The 25,654-nt window shown below is 40.4% G+C and overlaps 1 protein-coding gene across 1 annotated transcript; it reads right to left on the bottom strand.

Moving 5' to 3' along the window:
• Positions 1-3,156: 3,156 nt before the first annotated feature.
• On the bottom strand, positions 3,157-25,624 carry apaf1 (apoptotic peptidase activating factor 1). The gene is made up of 27 exons (XM_061959526.1): positions 25,461-25,624; positions 24,727-24,903; positions 24,470-24,650; positions 24,208-24,405; positions 22,649-22,838; positions 22,426-22,538; positions 18,410-18,541; positions 18,103-18,341; positions 17,470-17,637; positions 17,084-17,215; positions 16,905-17,018; positions 16,639-16,823; positions 16,443-16,569; positions 14,008-14,133; positions 13,803-13,943; positions 13,604-13,729; positions 13,388-13,534; positions 13,184-13,312; positions 10,212-10,337; positions 10,010-10,147; positions 9,822-9,947; positions 9,623-9,748; positions 7,394-7,525; positions 7,203-7,328; positions 7,002-7,127; positions 6,292-6,438; positions 3,157-4,011 (listed from the first exon to the last, which is right to left on the bottom strand). The coding sequence occupies exons 2-27, from the start codon at positions 24,868-24,870 to the stop codon at positions 3,865-3,867; spliced, it is 3,786 nt and encodes a 1,261-aa protein (XP_061815510.1). The 5' UTR covers positions 24,871-24,903; positions 25,461-25,624; the 3' UTR covers positions 3,157-3,864.
• Between the last annotated feature and the right edge of the window lie 30 nt (positions 25,625-25,654).

Genomic DNA, 25,654 nt, shown 5'->3' with positions numbered 1-25,654 from the left:
TACTTTTTGTTCAGTGGTTTTTTTAAGCAGGGTTACGTTAGTCAATATATCACACGTAACGTTAGACAGCGGTCAGCAGCACCGCGTATTTTAGCCACCTAAAAAAAAAAAAGACAAAAATAGTAAAATAAAGGTCAGTTAAAATGTATACTATATTATGAATATTTTAGCTAGCTTTCTGACATACTGTTGGTTGTTTACCTCAGTGGTCCCCAACCACTCAGTGGTCCCGGTACTGGTCCGTGGATCGATTGGTATCGGGCCGCACAATAATTTTTTTTATTTTTTTTATTTTTATTAAATCAACATAAAAAACACAAGATACACTTACAAGTAGTGCACCACCCAAAAAACCTCTCTCCCCCCTTTTGTTCTGGGCATTGAACATGAAGACTCTTCCTTCACTGTTCCGAGTGGCCATGAGAGTCTTGGCAGTGCCTGCCTCCAGTGCTCCAGTGGAGCGAGTTTTCAGCCATGGTGGCATCATACTACGCCCCCATCGTGCACAAATGACTGACAGACTCTTGGCTAATTTGGTCTTTTGCAAATGCAATGCAGCATAGGGCCCTGACATATAAAAAGTACAACTTTTTTGTTATGTTCACGTATATGTCATGTTTTTTCAATGTTAACACTTTTGTACAAATAAGTACATTTGCACTTTATTTTTCAATGTGTTTGTTCTGTAAAGGAATGAGTTAATGTTTAAAATGACTGGTTAATAGTGCTATTATAAAGTGCAATGTCAGCACAATTTTCTTTCCTGCAATTTAAAATGCACTTGTTTTAATAAATAAATACAGCGTTTGAAAAGCATACACAATCTGTGTTAATATATTAGTCTGTGGTTAAAAGGACTTGAAAGGACTCGAAACTCAAAATGCAGGACTTAGGACTTGACTTGAGACTTTCCAGTCTTGACTTTGGACTTGACTCGGGGCTTGCCTGTCTTGACTCGGGACTTGACTCGGACTTGAGGGCAAAGACTTGAGACTTACTTGTGACTTGCAAAACAATGACTTGGTCCCACCTCTGCTAAATGGTGTAAATAACTCACCGAATGCCGAAAGAGCACATACATTTGTAGTTGCTGACCTTTAGTTAACTTAAAATCACTTCCAGGTGTTAAACTTCCTGGCTAAGGCAAGACAATTAAATCCCATGTTGTTTTAGCTCAATGCTTTTGTTCTCTGTTTTTGTTTGCTAATTGCTTCTGGTGGAGCCTTTTATGTCGATCTCTGCTGTCTTAAGTAAGCTATCATTAGCTAGCTGCTACCAGTTTTGCGACTTCCGGCCTTGAATGTCGCTCAAATTCTAACATGGCGGCTAGCTTTAATAGTTTAAGGCTTGATTGATTGATTTATTGAGACTTTTATTAGTAGGTTGCACAGTGAAGTACATATTCCGTACAATTGACCACTAAATGGTAACACCCGAATACGTTTTTCAACTTGTTTAAGTCGGGGTCCACTTAAATTGATTCATGATACAGATATATACTATCAGATATACGTACTTGCCAACCTTGAGACCTCCGATTTCGGGAGGTGGGGGCTGGGGGGCGTGGGCGGGGCGTGGGCGTGGTTAAAAGGGGAGGAGTATATCGACAGCTAGAATTCACCAATTCGAGTATTTATATACAGGTAAAAGCCAGTAAATTAGAATATTTTTAAAAACTTGATTTATTTCAGTAATTGCATTCAAAAGGTGTAACTTGTACATTATATTTATTCATTGCACACAGACTGATGCATTCAAATGTTTATTTCATTTAATTTTGATGATTAGAAGTGGCAACAAATGAAAATCCAAAATTCCGTGTGTCACAAAATTAGAATATTACTTAAGGCTAATACAAAAAAGGGATTTTTAGAAATGTTGGCCAACTGAAAAGTATGAAAATGAAAAATATGAGCATGTACAATACTCAGTACTTGGTTGGAGCTCCTTTTGCCTCAATTACTGCGTTAATGCGGCGTGGCATGGAGTCGATGAGTTTCTGGCACTGCTCAGGTGTTATGAGAGCCCAGGTTGCTCTGATAGTGGCCTTCAACTCTTCTGCGTTTTTGGGTCTGGCATTCTGCATCTTCCTTTTCACAATACCCCACAGATTTTCTATGGGGCTAAGGTCAGGGGAGTTGGCGGGCCAATTTAGAACAGAAATACCATGGTCCGTAAACCAGGCACGGGTAGATTTTGCGCTGTGTGCAGGCGCCAAGTCCTGTTGGAACTTGAAATCTCCATCTCCATAGAGCAGGTCAGCAGCAGGAAGCATGAAGTGCTCTAAAACTTGCTGGTAGACGGCTGCGTTGACCCTGGATCTCAGGAAACAGAGTGGACCGACACCAGCAGATGACATGGCACCCCAAACCATCACCCAACCATGCAAATTTTGCATTTCCTTTGGAAATCGAGGTCCCAGAGTCTGGAGGAAGACAGGAGAGGCACAGGATCCACGTTGCCTGAAGTCTAGTGTAAAGTTTCCACCATCAGTGATGGTTTGGGGTGCCATGTCATCTGCTGGTGTCGGTCCACTCTGTTTCCTGAGATCCAGATGGCAGGATCTGCTCAACTCCCAGAGGAACTCTCTTTGAAGTGTTAAACGAGCATACATCGGCCCTGGAGAAGTGTCTCCCCTGAGCTCTTCGACTACGGTCTCGTTCTTCTGCTTAGTCTCCTTGTGTGCGCACACTGGACTCAGGTCCGCATGGAGCTGGAGGGGGCGTGGCCTCCAGCTCCGGCTGAATTCCGGGAGATTTTCGGGAGAAAATTTCTTCCGGGAGGTTTTCGGGAGAGGCGCTGAATTTCGGGAGTCTCCCGGAAAATCCGGGAGGGTTGGCAAGTATGCAGATATATACTATCAGGTGGCGACTTGTCCAAGGTGTACCCCGCCTTCCGCCCGAATGCAGCTGAGATGGGTTCCAGCGACCCCAAAAAGGGACAAGCGGTAGAAAATGGATGGATGGATATATACTATCATCATAATAGTTATCACACAAGATAATCATCGGGGTATATACATTGAATTACTTCTTTGTAATTGCCTATTTTCAGCTAAGTTATTGTACAAATGTAACATTGACATACCTTCGCTGTGAGTAGTTATAAAGTGCATCAAAATAAAGCACAGAACAGCAATAAAGTTTGATGGTCAAGTTTTACTTCAAGTTCTCCAAATGCTAGCTTTAAGAGCTTAGCTTAAAATGACACAAATACATATTTTAATGGCTCATTAAGTTCATTACACTCACACAGTACCATAACAGTATTAATAGATCCTGAGCAAGATGAAGGAAAATATGATTGGACATTAAAGCACCATTCAAAAGAAGAGCACATATTACGAAACAATGTACAAAATGTTACCTTTAGTGCATGCTTACTGGCTGTACTTGATAAGTCACCGAGAGGCACTATTTCCCCTGTCATACCAATAATACCCTAATGTGATAGATTGTCGTCCTGCTTTCAATTGCAGAAACATTAGTAAGATAAAAATACTTAAGGTTTCATTTCATCATTGAAAACATTTTAACAAACAGTTAAGAATAGTAAATATTTCTCACAGGCTTTGATTGAGGCCTTACACATATAGTTACATTTCATAATAATACAGTAATCCACAATAAGGCCTGTACTCTGGAGAAATATCACAATAAGTGACATTACACAAATAATGCACTTCCAGTGGCTCAGAGGAAAATCACAAATGCTGATTTACAAACAGCCGTGTTGAAAATTGTGCACGTCTCAAGGGACAAACGGTAGAAAATGGATCAACGGCTCTGAATGATCCAGAAGACCTGTTAGATGTAAACTTGTGTTTTATCATGCTGGTGTTGAAGTCCTGGCTGTGGGGCTAACTTAAGCCACCCTTTGAAGGACGTAAAGGATCCCGATGTTGTCGATGGTGACGAACGTGGAGAAGTCAGCTGACACGTGCATCTTCTTCAAAGCGCTTCCCGTCGGGTAGAAGGTCTGCAGGGCTTCGCCTCGGTCCACGTCCCACCACTGGATGGCAACACAAAGAGAAATAAAAAGATCAAGGGAAGAAATATACAGTATTAGTTCATATTATACATTTAAAGGGGTCATATCATGATTTGTTTTCTACATTTAAAACACTTCCTTGTGGTCTACATAACATGTAATCATAGATTTAGTTTTACAGACTAATTTCCAAACCGCTTTTTTGCTCCCTTTTAAAACAGTTTACTTTGAGAGGCAGAGTTGTTAGATACAAATGAACCTCTCCTTACCGCTGGAGGAGCATTCGCCTCGCAGAAATGTTTTGTAGTTTGTTTTTTTTATAGCTTTTTTGGACTTTGGTGACTGCCACCAGCCATCTGTTTTGAGTGACTCTCACCGCAACACGACATCCCAGATGATATAGCGAGATCAGCAAGCTCACCATAGATTTGTTGTCAGTACGAAGGAAGGAGGCGAAAATGCGGGCAGATGAGAGAGAGGAACTAAACCAGGCTACAAACAGGTCTGGAACTATACGCTGGACAAGGTTAAACTTCTACCGAGTCTGTAACTTTCTAATGCTAGATCCTGGACGTAAACATGTGAATATTGACAATTAAACATTTTTCTGTTCTATATCATGTAAATAACTCCACTGCACAGCTTTTTCGTGTTGTAATTAGAGTTAGCTATGCTACAAGCTACTTCGCGAACATAATACAACGCATTATATTACTAACTGGTCCATTGCCAAACACAGTAGGCTTTGATCCAATTAAAAGTAGTTTTCAGGAAAATAATTATTTATTTTGCTGCAGAACAATGATGCTATTGTCTTAAATTGGAAGGCTAAGCTAGCTAAACAACAACTGGAGTTAACCCTTGTGTAATGTTCATATTGCTGTTACTCAGCCAGCGTTTGTGGGTCTGATGGACCCGTTGCATTTTGTGGCTTTTAATGCCTCACAATCAAACACTTTTATGTTAAAATACTGAACAGATGTTTACCTTATCCCAATAAACATCTGATCAGTATATATATATATATATATATATATATATATATATATATATATATATATATATATATATATATATATATATATATATTAGGGCTGCAACTAACAACTAATTTGATAATCGATTACCGTAATCTGTCGATTATTACTTCGATTAATCAATTAATATTCGGATAAGAGAGACAAACTACATTTCAATCCTTTCCAGTATTTTATTGGAAAAAAAACCAGCACACTGGCACCATACTTATTTTGATTATTGTTTCTCAGCTGTTTGTAAATGTTGCAGTTTATTAAAAAAAAAAAAAAAAAAAAGCCTCTGCGCATGCGCATAGCATAGATCCAAAGAATCGATGACTAAATTAATCGGCAAATATTTTTATAATCGATTTTAATCGATTAGTTGTTGCAGCCCACATATATACATATATATATATATATACACACACATATATATATATATATATATATATATATATATATATATATATATATATACTGTATATATATATATATACATACATATATAAATATGTATATATATATATATACACATACATACATACATATATATACACACATATGTACAGTATATATATATATATATACACACACATGTATATATATATATATACACACACACAGATGTATGTGTATATATATATATATATATATATATATATATATATATATATATATATATATATATATATATATATATATATATACACATACATACATACATACATACATATATTACAGTGGAACCTCAATTTATGAACCAAACTATTTGCAAACTTTTCTATTTTTTTACTTTTAGATCGAGCCAAATATGCCTCCGTGTGCGAACCATGTCTCTGTGTATGAACGCTTCATTCATTCATTAATTCATTTTTTGTCCTACCTGCAGCCAATTTGTGCCACAGGGCGCAGCATTTTTAGAAATACGTAGCCCTCCGTTAATTGCTGCGCAGTACAGTTCACTACTAGTCACTACTCACTGCTTCAGCGTGTGTGCCTTTTCTGTGTTTTTTCGTCTTTTGACAAGTTTTGTCCATTTTGCTAATTCAATATGAGTCCCATAAATGCAACAGACTCGGTGGAAAGAGAGAGGGAATCGCTGTGGAGTTAAAAAGAATAATGGAACCCATTATTCCGATTTACAGTGTTTCTTATGGAGAAAGTTGCTTCAGTATACAAACTTTGTGATTTATGAACACTGTTGAAAAAACAATTAAATTCATAAATCAAGGTTCCACTGTATTAAAAAGGTCACAAGCACGAGGGGTCCGTGTCAACTTACCTTGACGTAGCCGCCTGTGGACACCAGGAGAGAGTTGTTTGGGGAAAAGTGCAGGTCGGTCACCCAGCCTCCGTGCAGAGAATCCATTCCGTCCTTTCCGTCTTGTGTGCACACTTTCAACAAGGAGCCTTCCTCCACGCTCCACAGCTGCCACAATTAAAAAAAAAAGCTTTTAGATGAATTCATAATTGATCAAGTCTGTTTGTCTGTGAGGCTGTGAATGTATCCTGACTGGTGATTGGATGAACGTGAGCAAGGCAAGGAAAATTCTGTGAGAGAGTAAAAGTGGCGTTTCTTCCTCACGAAAATACTCAAGTAAAAGTTAAATATATCTAAAAAACGAAATAAATGTACACAGTAAATGTAACGTGTTACTATGCTGTACACTGCCTACGAGCAATTTTATTCAATACAATTAGTAATTGAGAAAAACAGACATTTTTCAAATATAAGTTGCAAACAGTGTCTTTGTTGCAAAAGTGGAAGCAACATTTTGGTTTTGGTAATAAAGGTTTCCGACTGTGACTGATTCCATCTGTTTTCATATCGATCATCTTTCATTATCAGTTATTGGTGGTGAGTACATACATTTTGCAATCTAAACTACCTTTAATAAGTGTGTGAGACATATTTGAGTGTCCAAAATATGCGTTTCTATGCATGCATCCATTATCTATGGATTTACTGTATACTCATTTCTTGAAACGTACCCGTATCTCACCACCGTCGTCCCCAGTCGCGAGTCGTTGCCCGTCCCAGGAAAATCGACAGCTCCTGACGCAGTCTTGGTGCCCGCGAAGCGAGTGGACACACTGCCAAGACTCACTGTGCCACACCTTCAAGCACAGAAAAAGACCCGTTCATGTGGCGTCCAGAAAAAAACAGTCATTCTCCCCGTGAGCTCGCGCTACCTTAGCCGTCTTGTCAGCAGAGGTGGTGGCAAAGTGACGTCCATCAGGGGAGACGTGACAGGACAGGACGGCTCCTCTGTGAGCCTCCACGTCCTGCAGCTTTTCTGCGCTTCCAAGATCCCACACCTGAGGCAGAACATGATTACTTATCACTACATTTATTTACATTTTAACAATGTTTGAGTGTTCACCTTGACCGTCCCGTCAAAGGACCAGGACAGCAATCTTGTCTCAGCAGGCGAGTCTGAGAGCAAAGAAAAGCCTCTGACTTGCTCCTTGTGGCCCTGCAGCACTTTACACTCACATGTCTGCCATTTCCACACCTGTAGGAGGTGCCACACACCAAAAAATAGATAAATATTTGATACAGGCTTCATGCATGCTTGCATTTTTTTTAACCATTTTTATTTTTAACTGCTTTTAAATTGCTGTACAGTGACCGTGAGTGACTTGAAAAGTGCCATATAAAATAAATGTACAGGTATTATTATTAACAGTAATAAGAGGGGCTGCATTGTCTAATTTGCGTAACTGGCAAAGTTGTATGTGCATGACATTTTTATGGATGTTGTGTGAGCAAAAACTGAGCAAAAAATATGAAAAGATAAATAAATGTTTCGAAATACAAATGTACTTTCCTGTGTCACTTATTTTTGTTATGGCATTAATGTCAGAGTCTCCAAAAGTGTCCTATAAGACAGGGGTCTTCAACATTTTCAGGCCAAGGACAAACGGATGGAGAGATGAAGCGTGGACATCCTATTTATATATATCATGTATGAAATTGGGATTGTGTTTTAAATTAAACTGGTCCTAAAGGTACCTTGCTACTGTGCAAGACTAAGATTCTCAAATAATACAGAATAGCTCTGCTAATCGCTGGCTGGCAACTTGTTGGATTTGATTTATTGCTGGCTATCTTAAATACTAATGTGAATATGTTAATGTCAATGGTAAAAGGTCTGCATATACCGTAATTTCCGGACTATAAGCCGCTACTTTTTTCCCTCGTTCTGGTCCCTGCGGCTTATACGACGGTGCGGCTTCCGGTCACCAGGTGCGCGCACTACCGAGGATGCGCGAGACCGAGGCAGACATCAGGCGAGTACTTTGTATTACTTTGCACCGTTGTATTATTTGTACTCTGCACGAATGCTGTTCGCCATGTCAAAGATGTGAAAGTTTGATTGAATGATTGAAAGATTTATTGTTAATAAATGGGACGCTTTGTGTTCCCAAACAGTCATCTCTGTCCCGACAATCCCCTCCGTGGTAGCAGGAACCCCTATATACTACGGTAATTACACATCAAAACGCCTGCGGCTTATAGTCGGGTGCGGCTTATATATGGAGCAATCTGTATTTTCCACTACATTTAGCTGGTGCGGCTTATAGTCCGGAAATTACGGTATATAGCGCTTTACTGTACCTGGAAAGATACCCAAAGTGCTTTACATTATACATCACATTCACACACACTTTCACACAGTTATGGTGGAAGCTGCCATCATAAAAAACGCGAACCACGAACTACCAGGAGCAAGGGTGAGGTGTCTTGCCCAAGGACACAACGGCCGTGACTAGGATGGCATCTTGCAGACAGACTCCAAAAAAAAAGGGCATTTGGAGCTAAATTAGGGAGGTGGCTGTGCCAGCAACCTGAGGGTTCCTGGTTCAATCCCTACCTTCTACCATCCTAGTCACGTCCGTTGTGTCCTTGAGCAAGACACTTCACCCTTGCTCCTGATGGGTCCTGGTTAGCACCTTGCATGGCAGCTCCCGCCATCAGTGTGTGAATGTGTGTGTGAATGGGTGAATGTGGAAATAGTGTCAAAGCGCTTTGAGTTCCTTAAAAAGGTATAAAAGCGCTATACCGGTACAAGTATAACACATTTACCATTTAAATTACGCAACATTTACACCAGAGCATGTCCAATACATAATATCCTGACCACAGGGAAGTGTTTTAAAATGTACATGAAAATCATCATAGGTGCCCTTAAATGTTAAATTAAAGAAATTTGCGGAAGAATTGCTGGGGGAATATAAAAAGATTTCACGACCCCCTCCTGCAGTACCTCTACGGACCACCTGGGGTTCACGGACTTCCTGTTAAGACCTCTGCTATAAGACCAGAGAAAGTCGCTAAATTAGAAAGAAAAAAAAAACGGAATCTATAGGGGTCTAAATAAGGAATGTTGGCAACACTGATCCCTGCTGCTATGTCTTCATACTCTCTGGCAGAGCAGTTGCATACGAGCTGTGATAAGAAGCAAAGGTACGATGCCATCTACTGTACGGAGTTGTTACAACAGTCTCATTAGAATGTGTTAATGAGAGTAGCGTCAAATCTATTTGTGTCGGTCCAAAGTGTATGGTAAACACTGGACCTTGAGAGTCTGCATGTGGGGAAGACAAACCCTGATGGTGGTGTCCTCAGATGATGTGATCAGCGTTTGGCCGCCGTGGACGAACCGGCAGTGCAGCACCGTCCTGGTGTGTCCCTGCAGGGTGGCAAGCAACTTGCCAGAGGGTATGGCCAGCACCTGGCGTGAAGAAACCACCACAAAAGTTTGATGAGGTACTCATGTGAGTATTAGGCCGTATGTTTTTTTTTACCTGCACGGTGCCGTCCTCTTGACCGAAAGCCACAGCGAAAGGCTGCCGACACACGCAGGTACATCGTATCCGCGACGTCATCTCCGCCGACTGAAACAGCACCACGCCCGCTCTGCCATCACGCACCTGAAACGCATATGCACAGTAAATACATCAACCTGGCACACTTTCATCCGCTGCCAGCTCACCTGCAGCCTGTTGCAGTTGTCTGCAGCCGAAACCACTATTTCTTCCGACCCTTCTGCTTCGGCGTCGCTGAAGTAAACATCAGCGTCTCTCTTCAGACGCACCGCTGAGGTGGTGTGCACCTTGTTCGTCTCCCACAACTGCGAGGAATATAAGGTTTTTCTCACTCTCGTACTCAAGTATGGCTTCAGAGGGTCTTATTACCCTGATAGTGTGGTCGTCTGAGCAGGAGAGCAGCTGGGAGCCGTCGGGGGAGAACTGGACTCGTTGGACCCAACTCAGGTGACCGCTGCAGTCCGCCATTTTCTTATTGGCCTCCAAGTCCCACAGCTGGAGGAGACAGGAGGCAGGACAGTTATGTCAATTGTCTAACAGAGCCTTTTTAAGTAGATGTAATAAAGTTGAGACGTCCTCTACTCTAAAAAAAATTATTTTTTTGTAGCATATTGTGTTTACGGGCAACACGGTGGGCAGGGGTTAATGCATGTGTCTCACAATACGAAGGTCCTGAGTTCAATCCCGGGCTCAGGATATTTCTGTGTGGAGTTTGCATGTTCTCCCCGTGACTGCGTGGGTTCCCTCCGTGTACTCCGGCTTCCTCCCACCTCCAAAGACATGCACCTGGGGATAGGTTGATTGGCAACACTAAATTGGCCCTAGCGTGTGAATGTGAGTGTGAATGTTGTCTGTCTATCTCTGTTGGCCCTGTGATGAGGTAGCGACTTGTCCAGGGTGTACCCAGCCTTCCGCCCGAATGCAGCTGGGATAGGCTCCAGCACCCCCCGCGACGCCGAAAGGGACAAGCTGTAGAAAAATGGATGGCTGGATGGATATTGTGTTTACAGCTTACCTGTTGTCTGTCGGGAAAAGACAAGGCCTCATTTGGCCTTTAAACTTAACTAACATTAGCTTAATGGGATTTTTCCCTCTCCTGAAGTCCTCTGGCGCCTCCCAGTGAACCCCCCAATCAAACACAATGGCTCTTGAACCTGGATTAAATTATCTCAATCTTCAGACATATTTGTGTCGTTTTTCAGATGTGTGTCTTTTTATGCAATATAAAAAAAATGTGTTTGCAAACAAAAAAAAGATTTGCAAACAAAAATAAACTGCGCTGACAACCTTTTCAGAAACTATTTGGTCAATAGGCGAGGCTTTTATAGGCTATGATCTCTTTTTAGTCACTGTTTCTGACTCTAATATTGTTTCCCAACATATCAATTACTATGGGGATCCTGCTATATAGGTTGACTAACGTCTACTGTAGTACTGTATATCCTGACTGAATCATCCCATTTATCCTGGATAAACAGAAATTTTGCTTCACACTACAGGCGCCTAATCTTGTGAGGGCAGAAGTAATCAGTTTTGAGATCATTGACCGATCAATAAAAAGGAAATATTGTTCAGAAGAGGCCCTGCCCACAAGAATAACGTTGATTTGTCACCAAAAAAATGATTTGCAACTAAAGCTTGAAGAAATGCAAACTTATGTGTCATTAGAACAACTTTTCGATTTGGAAAATAAACACATATTTTCATTTTAAGAAATGTGGGGTTTTTTGCATTTTCTTTTCTAGTGCTGTCAAATTATTGTTTTAAAAAAAATCTGATTAATCACATTTTGGAAGTTGGATTTAATCATGATTAATCACAAGTTCTTACTCACTTCCCTCATTCAAATGAACTGAAAACAGACCCCAATATTTTGACACAATGCAATCATGTTGTTAGAATGTCATAAAAAATATTTGTTTAATGTTTTACTTGAATGTATGTAATTTATAAAATAAAGACTTTATTACATTTTTATTTGATGAAAACTGTTTTATAAAGTCCAGTCAGGGCAAACAGTATTTTGAAGGGAAATTTGCCAGCGAACAAACTCGTCGGAGTCTCTTCACTCATCTTTGCACTAACATATGCATTGATCTGATCACTGACCTTATAACAAACCACGCCACCTTTCAGGTAACCATCTGCGGTCAAGGCAGTGCTTCAGAATTATTTTTTGTTACGCCCCCACCCAGGAAGAAGAAAAAAATGTTGCGCACTCCCTCACTCTCTGCCGTGACTATAAATTGTCTATAAAATTGTTATAAGTACACCTCTGCATAACACTATCTCCTTATTAACGTTAAATTTAAAAAAAGAAATAAATATAAATCAACTTACAACAAAGAATAACTTTATAAACATTGTTTCTTAGTCCTTAACAGAAAATATTTAAAGTGCATTTAATTGTCTGAATTAAAAAAAATTAAATTATATTATTTAAACTATAAACATGTTTTTACCTTCTTGAATCATTTGATACCAAAAAATAAAACGAAATAAACTCAATAAATATTATTCAATTCAAATTGAATAGTGGGACTGCAGTCCATAGTGGGGCACTGGACTCTCACTATGTTTAGATCCACTATGGACTGGACTCTCACAATATTATGTCAGACCCACTCGACATCCATTGCATTCGGTCTCCCCTAGAGGGGGGGGGGGCTACCCACATATGCGGTCCTCTCCAAGGTTTCTCATAGTCATTCACATCGACGTCCCACTGGGGTGAGTTTTCCTTGCCCTTATGTGGGCTTTGTACCGAGGATGTCGTTGTGGCTTGTGCAGCCCTTTGAGACACTTGTGATTTAGGGCTATATAAATAAACATTGATTGATTGAAATTGATTAGCAACACTGATATAAATAAAACACTTGAACCTACAAAACAATAATGAATAAAACAATTTTAGCTCTTTTTTTTTTATCAAAATGAGGAAGTCAAGTTTAATGGCTACAATGAGCACATTTTGTAGTGCAGAGCTTTTCGAAGCGAGGTTTGAAGCATGATACTGCATAATACTAGTAAAGCATGTTCCCCGGGGTCACATATACGTCGCTTTCCCCCAGGGAGCATTTGCGATCAAAATAAATTGTGTATTAATCTGCGTTCATACATGATTAATGCGATACTTTTTTGTGAATAATCACATGAATGAAGTCGTTATTTTTTACAGCCGTACTTTTTTTCTGATTTCAAATCCATTATCTTTGTTTACGATTGTTTTTGTTTGCAAATTCCTTTTTGTTTGATTGCATGAAAAGTTAAATATTTCTCTCCATACTAGAGACCCTGGTACTGGAGAAGATCACTGCTAGGACAGAGGCGCCATGTTGTACCTCCACCGCGTAGTTAGAGAAGGCGATGGCCAGCAGGTTGCTGGTGGGACAGGCGTGGCAGTATTGCACCATGCTCAAACGACCCGGTCTGATCTCCAACAGCATCTGCGACGTCTCCACGTCCATCACCTGTCACGTTACAAAACAAGCATAAACACTCGCATTGTGGACACAGGATTGGACGGCGATTTGCACAAAGCTTACCAGGACGGCGCTGCGGACGGCGCACACGACACACTTGCCGTCAGCTGTCCATGTGCTGCATTTGACTGGGACTTCCTCGCTGGCGTTCGAGCACCATTGCCACACGTTGATGGTCTTCCACTCGTTGGCGGTGGACGCCTGAAAAAGCTGCATAAGCACTTTTTAGAGTGTTTTCCAAAGCTTACCCTGAGAAACATGAATTATCGCGACAATCACCTTGACGGTACCGTCGTTGGAGGAGGTGGATAGGTAGGCATCGTCGGGGGAGAAACAGCAGTGGTTGACGGGCTGAAGGTGGCCGAACATGGTGTTCTGTGAAGAAGGCTTGTTGAGGTTCCAAAGCTGAAAAGACAGGCAGAAAATCCACTGTTGGTTTCCTGAGCAAAACTGTATATGACGGCGGTGTTCAACGCACCTTGACGTTCAAAAACTTATCATTGGAGCAGGTGGCCAGCAGGAGGCGTTTTGTCGTGTTAGTAAACTGACAGTGGTTGACCTGCTCTTCGTGCTCCTCGGTAAAGGCCCTCAATAGCATGCCGCGCTCCACGTTCCACACCTGCAAAAATACAAAGAGGGTTCCTTCTCCGAAATAACGTGCTGAAGCAAAGAAGGAAGTTTACCTTCACTTTTCTGTCGCTGGAGCAGGTCGCTAGGAGGCGGTCATCCGGAGAGAAGGCGCAACAGAGAACCTCGTCATCGTGGGCCTGGATTTCCGTGAGCTTCTCGCCGGAGGTGCTTCTAAACACCTGGAGGTGTAAAAGGTCATAAAAGTGTAGTAGGTGTTAGGGGAATATTTTCCCATCTTTGAGCACAATGGAACGCCTTAGAAGTTACTAGCTTTGGCCTTGGTTCTGCTCGAAGTAGATAACTATGATCTCACCCTTTTCATTATCTTTGCGCACGCACACATATTATTCCCTCTAGTTTTAACGGTGTCAGTATCTACCAGGTGTGGAGAGTGAGAATGGACAAGAATGTGTGGGTGCTCAACACACACACGCCAAAACTTTCGGTTCGATCTCCATAAAGGTGAGACTGCAAAATGAACACAAGCATATGTGAGACGACTGGTATTGCTATTGTTTGTACTTACTCCTTTGTGTAGAATAAATTGTTAATCTTTCATTCTTGGCACCTTTCATTATTTAGACAGTCCAAGAGCTAAATAATCTGGGAGGAATCTTTCCTGAAAAAGCGAGGGTCCCAATATAAGGGTTTCTCGATACAACTTTTCCACTTCCAATACAATACCAATATTCCATCTATCCATTTTCTACCGCTTATTCCCTTCGGGGTCGCGGGGGGCGCTGGAGCCTATCTCAGCTACAATCGGTATTGGAGCTTTAAATACTGGCCATTATAAACATTAATCAGATACAATATCAGTACGAGTCATGGTACATACTTTAATATTTCATTGTGTGAATGTTAAAAAAGGTTTGATGAAGTGAAAGAACAATGGCAGGTATAAAAACACAAACCTTATGACAGTGTGGGTGACACTGATCGGCCACAATAATTCATTAAATTAAGGTCATGGCACAGTAGGTTGAATGATGCGGACGCAGTAGTTACTTGATACTTTTTATACAGTGTCCCTCGATTTACAAACCGCTCACTGTACAAAACTTTTCAATTTACGAACCGCACACCAAATAAAAATGTGCTTCAGTGTATGAATCTTGTTTTGGTGAACGTTTCATCAACCCATTGCGTGTCTCACTCTCCAATACTCAGGGTGCATTCCATTTACCTCGAAAGTTAGAAGTTCGAGCTGGCATTAACGACACAGCTGAGTTACAGTATCAGTGTTCCAGTTATGAAGTCGAAAATCAAAATGACCACATTTACAAAAAATATCCTTGCGCTTGCCTTATCTGAGTATAAACAAGTTCTGGACATATGTGCACTCCTTCTGCAACCTTCAAACACGGTGGATTAAAAAGGAAACCCCAAGACGCCATTGCTATCGATTTAGTCGACATATACCACATTAAAAAAGTAATTTGCAGCACACTAACAATACTATATATACTATATACGTACATCCAACAATACAACATATATGGCTGATTTAGTGGGACAAAAACTAGCCAGAAGTTCTAATAACGGATATTACAGAAGCTCCTATTATTGTTTACACTCAGAGCAGTCATCTTTGAAGCCAACTCGAGGGTGATGAGGACACGCCGACTTTCCGAGTAGAAAATTAGACTTCGGCGGAGATTCCAGTTCAAACTTACGAGGAACTCGGAAATTGCAACTTTCTCAGTAGTGCTATGTGGGCGTTTTATAAATGAGTTTTGCTAACTCAAAAGGCCAAGAAGATCGATCGACAAGGTGAAGTGGATTTAATATTTTATTCTTGAATAATTTAGCAACCTGGTTGTTAAAATTAAGAAGTTTTTTGATTTCATGCTATGAGTGCACCACAGGGCTGGTGACAGTGTGGGTGAATGTGTAGGAAGAGAGAGTTCCGGCAGTTGTTGTTTTGGCTTTGGTAATAAATAAACAGTTGATCCATCACCCTCTTGTTATGTTTGTTTGACATACAGTACTTCAAAGTACTTTATAATATGTTCAATGCATACAAGCTTTGGCTAAAATATGGACTTTTGTCGAAGCTGGAACCCATTATTCATGTTTACATTGTTTCTTATGGAGAAATGCACTTTAATATACAAACTCTTTGATTTACAAACCCTGCAATATTGTTCAATTAGGGAGACTTATTATGTATGTCGAGCTTGTGTGCTTAGCTGTTGTGTAGCTGCGAGCTAACACGTCCTACCATCTTTACCTTTTGTAATTTACTTGATCAAAATAGCAAAAATACCAACCATGTGTGCTTAGTGGAGGATATTTACATGTCAACTGGCTGTCCAGCTTTGCAAAAGTAAACATGCTGCAGGACTGTTTGTATCAGAGCTGATATCAGAGATCTTAGATGATCTGATCCGATCTTTGCTGATATCGGACCGAAATTCGATAATAATATTGGATGGAGACACCCTTAAATTATAGTATTGACTTGTCATTTGTCCAAATAAGATACCTTGACCGTTTTGCTGGCTCCGCAGGAGGCAATCTTGGTCCCATCGTGGGAGAAGCAGGCAGCGTAGACGGAACTCTGCTGAGGTTGGATCACCAGACGGCACAGGCTCTCCGCACCGCTTTTACTTCTGCGCACAGAAAACAAACTTTTTATCAAACGAAAAGGTGGGTCAAAAAAGGCTTTCTTCCTCGCTTACAGCAGATCAAAGTAGAGTTTCCCGCTTCGGGCCCGGTTCTGCGCCTGCTGTAGAGCCTGTTTGTGGACTTCCGAGGTCTGCGGCTGCGACAGAGCAAGCTGGACTACGTCAGGGAAAGGACGCTGCTCGAGCTGGTGGCCACTCAGCGTCAAAAACTCCTGGAAATGACTGAGCACTTCGCTCTTCTGAAAGGGGACACATTAAAAATCACTCCTTCCTTACTTCAGCCGTAGTTCACGTTACAGGTAATTGAAGACTCTGCTGACCTCTTTGTCTAGAATGGGTCCATAGTCCACAAAGTCATTAATCAAATGAGCCGGACCTAGTATCTTGGCCTTTAGGGCGACCCAATCCAAAGACAACATGAGGGAAAAAAGCTCCTGTATAGAGTAGTTGTAGTCATCATCAAGAATATGGATGTCATTTTTAGATAGGTGTGTGTTACCTGGGAGAGGTTGGCTTTGGCCATGTGGTAGGTCAAAAACCGAATCCAGTAGAGGCACTCTACATCTCCTGATATGGGCGGGGCATGGCTGTAGTGCTGCTGGTACTGACGCACCACTTTGGTGTGAAGGTTCTAACACACACACACACACACACACACACACACACACACACACACACACACACACACACACACACACACACACACACACACACACACACACACACACACACACACACACACACACACACACACACACACACACACACACACACACACACACACACACACACACACACACACACACACACACACACACACACACACACACGTCAGCCAAATTCAGCAGTTTTGTGTTGCAAACCTCAGTTGACCTCCGTACGGACCTCCAGTTGGGCGTGGTTCTGCTCGGCCAGAAAGTCCAGCTGGAGGTCGTGCAGGTAGTACAAGTACGGTCTGCTGTGACTGTCCACAAACAGCAGAGATTTGTTGACAAACTCCTCTAGAATGTCCTCCACCTCCTCCGGCTCCAGGTCCCACAGGACGGACAAGACCTGAAAAGACCAACAGTACCAGAACAAAGAGTCATTTGGATGGGTTCACGCCCATATGAGCAACGTCGACCTAAGTTAGCTACATCTAAACAAACTACAGCCATTTGAAAAACTTTTATTTTCTTTTGTTTTGTCTATCATCAACTTTAATACTTTGGGGACTATTTAGGATACTTGCTACTATGTATTATCTAGTATATTAGTATACAATATACATACATATACAGTATATCTATAAATCTATACATATATATATATACATATATTATATATATATATATACACATATCTATATGCATATATATATATATATACATATATGTATACATATACACATATATATATATATATATATATATATACACACACACACATATATACACATATACAGTATATCCATATATTGAAAATTGAAAATAAATCCCTTTGCTGCCCTCAATATTGATTGCATACGATCCTACTCGCCTTAGCAGGAATTTTGACGTCCTTCTCGAACACAGCGAGGTCCCTGTACAGCTCTCGGTGTTCGTCGGGAAGCACCTCAATGCTAGCGGACATGGCCTGGTCCAGCGCGTCGTAGTCGTACGAAGACGACTTCCGTATGCGCTTGAACTGCTTCTGCTGCAGCTGACGCAAGTAGTAGCGCCAGCGGTTGGGTTTCTCTTTGAGCAGTGCTCCAATAAGCGAGACCACCAGAGGCGAGCCTGCAGGGGCAAAGGAGCGCTAAAATTGACCAGAATTTAAAAACTTTTGTTTTTTGTAATGCGATTACCTTTGCATTCTCTCACGATGCTAGGAGCCTCCTCTGGTAGTCCCTCAGGTGTGCTTCCGGTGTACAAGGCGATAATCTCCAGTGCCTTCTTGTCATCCAGACCACTAGCAACCTCTACTTCGTACTTAACACCTGGTAAACCGGAGAACAAGTTGAAGCAGGTATAACTTGGTAGAGGTGGGTACAGTAGCCAAAAAATGTATTACCGTAGGTAAGAGCATCGCTACTTTAGAGCAGGGGTCCCCAAACTTTTTGACTCGGAGGCCGCATTGGGTTAAAAAAATTTGGCCGGGGGCCGGGCTGTATATATTTACAGTATATATATATATACACAAATTGTCTTTATATTCCAGCGAGTTAATCAGTTTTGTCATTTAACATCAATTAACATTGATGTTCATCAACATTTAACATTTTCACGTTATCGATGGTAAAATTCATTTTTAGACAATATGATTTGCCTGAGCGGCTAGGAGACACCGAGAGTAACAAGCTGTATAAATTAGATTAGAAAGGAAAGATAAAATAAAAATAAAAATAAATAAATAAAAAAAAAATAAAAAAATGTAAACACTTTTTTATTTTAACTTGGGACTTCCCGTGGGCCGGATTTTGGATGCTGGGGGGCCGGATCCGGCCCGCGGGCCATAGTTTGTGGACCCCTGCTTTAGAGTAATATGACTCAAGGAAAAATAAAAAGTATTCACCTAAATATTTAAGTAAAAGTAAGTCAGTCTTCAGTGAAAAAACGGAGTAACTTCTGATTCGGTCGTTATTTTTAATGGCACTTGGAGTACAACTAGAGATCCTGCCGATATTATCGGCCGATAAATGCTTTAAAATGTAATATCGGAAATTATCAGTATCGTTTTTTTTATTATCGGTATCGTTTTTTTTGTTATCGGTATCGTTTTTTTTTTTTTTTATCAAATCAACATAAAAAACACAAGATACACTTACAATTAGTGCACCAACCCAAAAAACCTCCCTCCCCCATTTACACTCATTCACACAAAAGGGTTGTTTCTTTCTGTTATTAATATTTCTGGTTCCTACATTATATATCAATATATATCAATACAGTCTGCAAGGGATACAGTCCGTAAGCACACATGGTTGTGCGTGCTGCTGGTCCACTAATAGTACTAACCTTTAACAGTTAATTTTACTAATTTTCATTAATTACTAGTTTCTATGTAACTGTTTTTATATTGTTTTACTTTCTTTTTTATTCAAGAAAATGTTTTTAATTTATTTATCTTATTTTATTTTATTAATATTTTAAAAAAGGACCTTATCTTCACCATACCTAGTTGTCAAAATTAGGCATAATAATGTGTTAATTCCACGACTGTATATATCAGTATCGGTTGACATTGGTATCGGTAATTAAAGAGTTGGACAATATCGGAATATTGGATATCGGCAAAAAGCCATTATCGGACATCCCTAAGTACAACTCTAGTTGGTGTGTGTGTGTGTGTATGCATTTGGGCGACAGAGAGCTAGAGAGACACTGCTACAAGATGTACTGTACCACAAAAGATGCATATTTGATGATGAATAAGAGAAACTAGTTAGTCACTTTGAGACCCTCACCCTGAAACTTAATAATCAGGTTAGAAGTCAAGAAGAAATAATGGACTCAGATTAAACCTTTAACAGTCACATTAAGTCAACAACATCAGCAGCGTTTTACCACCTGAAAAACATTGCCAAAATCAGAGGAATAATGTCTAAATCAGACTTAGAAAGACAAATCCATGCCTTTGTCTCCAGCAGGTTAGACTACTGTAATGGCCTTCTCACTGCGCTCTCGAAACCAGCTGTAAAGCAGCTGCAGAACATCCAGAATGCTGCATCTTGAGTCCTCACTAGAACCAGGAAATATGATCATAAGTCCAGTGCTTCTGTCACTACGCTGGCTTTCTGTTGCTCAGATCATAAACAAACTTTAAAACAGCTCTGCTTGTGTACAAGTCTTTTCATGGTTTTGTGCCAAAGTACATCTCTGACATGTTAGAACCATCTCGGGCTCTGAGAAACTCAGCAAGTGCCTAGAGTCAGGAATAAACATGGTGAGGTTGCATTTCAGATTTATGCTCCTAAAATCTGGAGTAGTCTTCCAAAATATGTGGGAAAGGCCTCATCGTTGGCAATGTTCAAATCCAGGCTGTAAAACACTTTTATTTAATTGTGCATATGACAACTGAACTTATTTTATATACACTCTTTAACTGATTTTGATTATGGTTGTTTTATGATGTTTATTTTCTGAGTTGAATTTGAATTATGATTATTTTATATTTTCATAGTGTACCGCGCTTTCCGTCCGAATGCAGCTGGGATAGGCTCCAGCACCCCCGCGACCCCGAGACGGACAAACTGTAGAAAATGGATGGATGTTGACCTTCTTTAAAGCATTTTGCATACTAATTGTGCTCTATAAATAAACGTGCCTTGCCATATTTTATGGTCACTCATAATGTCATAACAAAGTTAATATTAACATATGCGCAACTGAAACATCTCCAACTTCCTGCAACATGTTTTCTATAATTGGAAGGGAAATTCATGTAGGCTGAAATGTGAACATTTCTACTGACATAGATTACAGCACATAATATAAATGTTGTTTTTCACAGTATCAAAGTAAACAAGAGCTTCGTCTCGTCTGACTGCCAGTCCCACCCCGTCGTGTCACTTTTTACAGTGTGTAGTTTGAGGGTGGTCATGTGACTACCAGTCTCTGTTTGATTGGTGAAATGGAGTCAAAGGTCACTAGTGCTTATGTTGGATTGGAGAAAGAGAGTCATGTGACAGTGCCCGATGGAAGTAGTTTTTCTAACAACCCAAAATAATTAGTCGTTGCAAGCAGGAATTAATAGATTATAAATACATTTAATGATGATTTAAATAAAAGTAGAAATTGGAATGAAAGTCAATGTAACAAAGTAAAGGTAGTGTTCCCTTTCCATGTAAGTATTCAAGTAAAAGTAAAAAGTAGGTTGCATTATAACTACTCTGACAAGTACAACATTTATCCAGGTAAATGTAACATAGTACAGTGTTTTTCAACCACTGTGCCGCGGCACACTAGTGTGCCGTGAGATACAGTCTGGTGTGCCGTGGGAGATGATCTAACTTCACCTATTTGGGGTAAAAAAATATTTTTTGCAAACCAGTAATTATAGTCTGCAAATGATGTGTTGTTGTTGAGTGTCGGTGCTGTCAAGAGCTCGGCAGAGTAACCGTGTAATACTCTTCCATATCAGTAGGTGGCAGCCGGTAGCTAATTGCTTTGGAGATGTCGGAAACAGCGTGCAGGTAAAAGGGTGTCTAATGCTTAAACAAAAAATAAACAAAAGGTGAGTTAGGGAAGGCTATGCAGAATTAAACTAAAACTGAACTGGCTACAATGTAAACAAAAACAGAATGCTGGACGACAGCAAAGACTTACTGTGGAGCAAAGACGGCGTCCACAAAGTACATCCGAACATGACATGACAAGACAAGACAATCAACAATGTCCCCACAAAGAAGGATAAAAACAACTGAAATATTCTTGATTGCTAAAACAAAAAAGATGCGGGAAATATCGCTCAAAGGAAGACATGAAACTGCTACAGGAAAATACCAAAAAAAGACAAAAAGCCTCCAAAATAGGAGCGCAAGACAAGAAGTAAAACACTACACACAGGAAAACATCAAAAAAGTCAAAATAAGTCAGGGTGTGATGTGACAGGTGGTGACAGTACACCTACTTTGAGACAAGAGCTATAGTGATGCATGCTTGGTTATGCTTTAAAGTCATATCCAACAATTGCGACGATGACTTTTTACTGTCAACCGAGTTTCGTTTTGTAATGATTTCTGCTGGTACCTCTGGATTTTGTCAACGCAAAAAATGTGCCTTGGCTCAAAAAAGGTTGAAAAACACTGACATAGTAAATGTAGCGCGTTACTACCCACCTCGGAACTTGGCAAAATAGAGGCAAACCAAAATAAACACATACCGCTAACGGAATCAGCAAGGCTTCTGTTTCTGGTGGTCAGCAGAATGCGACAGTTGATATCAAATGATTTGAGCACCGTGCTGTCCCAGACGTCGTCCAGAACCAGCAGAGATCTGGAGAGACGCGGGAGAGATACATAATTAGAAACAAACTGTAAATATTGTTTAATAGACGGTGGATCGCTGCGTTTATATCGAACATTCAAGTACGAGTGAAGATAGACCTTGGGTATCTGCGCAGCATGAGGAAGCGCAGGCGTTCCTTGGCTTCGTCCAGAGAGGTGGGAGGCCGGTGAAGAAACTGGGTGTCCAGGCTCTGCTCCAGGCGAAAGCACAGCGCTTGGATCTTCACCAGCAGGTCGGCTTTGTCCAACTGGCCGATGGATAGCCATTGGACGCTTCCTTGGAAACACTCTGTACGTGGAGACGGGAAGATGGGTCATGAACTTTGATACACTTTGTACGTTAAACATGCTAAAAGCTATCCAATGTGCACAATTTCCATTTTGTTTTCCATAATAACAGGGTTTTTACTTGCACTTCGCCTGCTGTCACTGCATCCTGGGGCCTCGATCATTGTTGGGTTGCCCAAAAATATCTGTTTCTCAGCTATGGTATGCGCCGTAGAGGTACTCAGTTGTAATACACTTTTTCACCACTTGTAGCAGTAATGAAAATATCAAACAAACAGAAGAAGTATGGAGCTAAAGTCATAAAAACATTTCTTTAACGCATAAATTATGACTAAAGGGGTGAAGCTGTATTTTTATTTGCAATTACATTTTCTTGACAGTTTATTTAAGGAAAACATATATATGTATATATTTATTAATATTATATATTTTAAAAATATTATATACATATAGTGGATCGCCAAAGAATCACTTGATTAAAGTACAGTGTTTTGAGATTCCTATGTTCAAACAGTGTTACTGTTCAAACTGAGTGTAATGTTACAGTGGCCAAAAATATTAAATATACTTGGTAAATAAAACCTCTGCTTTGTTTTAATGAATACTTAAACCTGCTATGCTACTGTATTTTAATGTTGGTCATTATGGTGGTACTTGGTAAGCCAAGTTTTTTCTGAGGTGGTACTAGGTGAAAAAAAGTTTAGAACCATAGTTTATATTGTAATTTTTTACATTTTGTAATTGGTGCCAAAAAGAAGAATAAAGAACTTCTTTGTTTGGTTTTGATTTGGATTAAAAAAGTCAACACCAACAACGATACACAGCAAAAAATTACGCCACTGAGTTGTTGCTAGCGACTTCAACACGTCTAATTTTTTTTATCATTTGAAAATACGACATGAAGAACAGTACAGAGACTCAAATTCGATTGGCAAAAATGTGCAGGGAAATTGTGGGCACTGGACGAAGTAACAAGGCACTAAAACATACCGTATTTTTCGGACTATAAGTTGCAGTTTTTTTCATAGTTCGGGTTCCAGTGCGACTTATAAATGTTTTTTTCCTTCTTTATTATGCATTTTCGGCAGGTGCGACTTATACTCCGGTGCGATTTATACTCCGAAAAATACGGTAAATGGCGGGGCTTGTTTGAATTTCAATGAATTGGCACGATGGTTTCTGGAGAGACTGGGACAAAGTACCATAAAAAGCACATTATTTAAAAGCCCAATACTGAATCACGAATAGGCGGCGAAGATGTGCTGAAGTGAAGTACGGCCACCAGGATAACGAGCATATTGTGCCAATCAAAACCGGGCATTTAATGTTTTTTTTGGTTATACAGGTGTGTCCATCATGCAATTAGTCACCTTCAATGAGACGGTGGTCTCGGACAGCTTCAGCAGCTAGAACAGATTTGCCTGACCCGGCCATGCCGAACACTGTCACCCAGCCCGCTTCCATTTGGAGACGGTACAGTTTCTCCCGGATCCCGTTGACCAGTTCTGGTCGGTTGACAAAGACCACTGGCCTCTGAGGCACCCCACCTTCACTGAGCACTGTTTGGACTGTCAGAAGAGGAGGAAATTGTGACGCATGACGTCACGCCGCAATGTGAAGAGGGTTTCTCACCATAGCTAGCTGAATAACTCTGAAATGACTCCGGTAAAGCGCCAGGAATGCAGTCGTGCAGCAAGCTGGCCAAATCCTCATAGGCCTCCTTGACCAGGGCATTGTAGAAGGAGATGAAAGCATTGTTGTCCTTCTTGAGGAGCAGTTCCAGCAGCGCCACTGCCTGATCTTCCTTCGTCGTCTGGATTTTGTTGTTAAATTTCACAAATTATTCACAAATTAAGTAAGAAAATGCAAGAATGTGCAATTTTGCTAACCAGGGAGCTGATGCGCTCCTCCTCCTCCCCAGTCAGGACGCCGTCACTGATCATGTGATCCATCAGGTAACAGGGCTCGATGTCCTGCTCCAGGTTGCGGCGGTGGCGAAGCAGGCAGCTCCGCACACTTTCGACCAGCACCATCTGCGGTCAGTGCACACACCATGCAGGGAGCTTCTGAACCGATGGAGAAACCTCATTGTTAAATCTGGACATATTGTTGTGTTATCTGCCTGCAAAATCGGCTTTTGATTTAACAGATCTCTGGATTCAAGTTCTTTCCAACATTTTTTGGAACCAAAACGCTGATTTGCAACTGGGTTTAACATGTTTTAGTAAGTCTCACAAGAGAATGTAGATAATACAGTCGAAAATCAACAAATTCCTGTGTTCAGTAATGGAGGCCAAACAGGAAAATATGAGAAAAGACATAATACAGAAATAATAAATTGTTAATTAGAGTGCAATTAATGGCTACCAATTTTAAACATACATCAATTAGCATGAAGAGCCAAACTAATTTTAGAAAACGTAAGTAGCACCAACTTTTTTTTTTAACAAATTATGCATACACATTTTTACTTACAATTATTTATGCCTTTGTTTGATTCAAATTGCCTTCTATAGTAAATACGAACTAAAAATAAAAACGAAACACTACACACATACTGTTCATGTCGAGACAAGTTCTCTCTAAAAAGAAACAAAGAAAGTAGCCCAAGACGGATACTTACGACTTTTTTTCTTTACTCTACTTGGAAGAATATTCATTCGAGTGAAACTGGCTGTAGTTATAAGTTATTGTATGATAAAAAGCATAGTAAAACTAAACTATACTACTCGCGTTTGTAGCCTCACACCCAAATTCTGAGAGGCTACTTCCTGGTTGCAGAGCAATAACAACTAGCCCGCGGGAGATTAACCAATA

The sequence above is a fragment of the Nerophis lumbriciformis genome, linkage group LG05 (assembly GCF_033978685.3).
Source record: "Nerophis lumbriciformis linkage group LG05, RoL_Nlum_v2.1, whole genome shotgun sequence".
Lineage (NCBI taxonomy): Eukaryota > Metazoa > Chordata > Actinopteri > Syngnathiformes > Syngnathidae > Nerophis > Nerophis lumbriciformis.
This window is presented reverse-complemented; position numbering and strand designations above follow the sequence as displayed.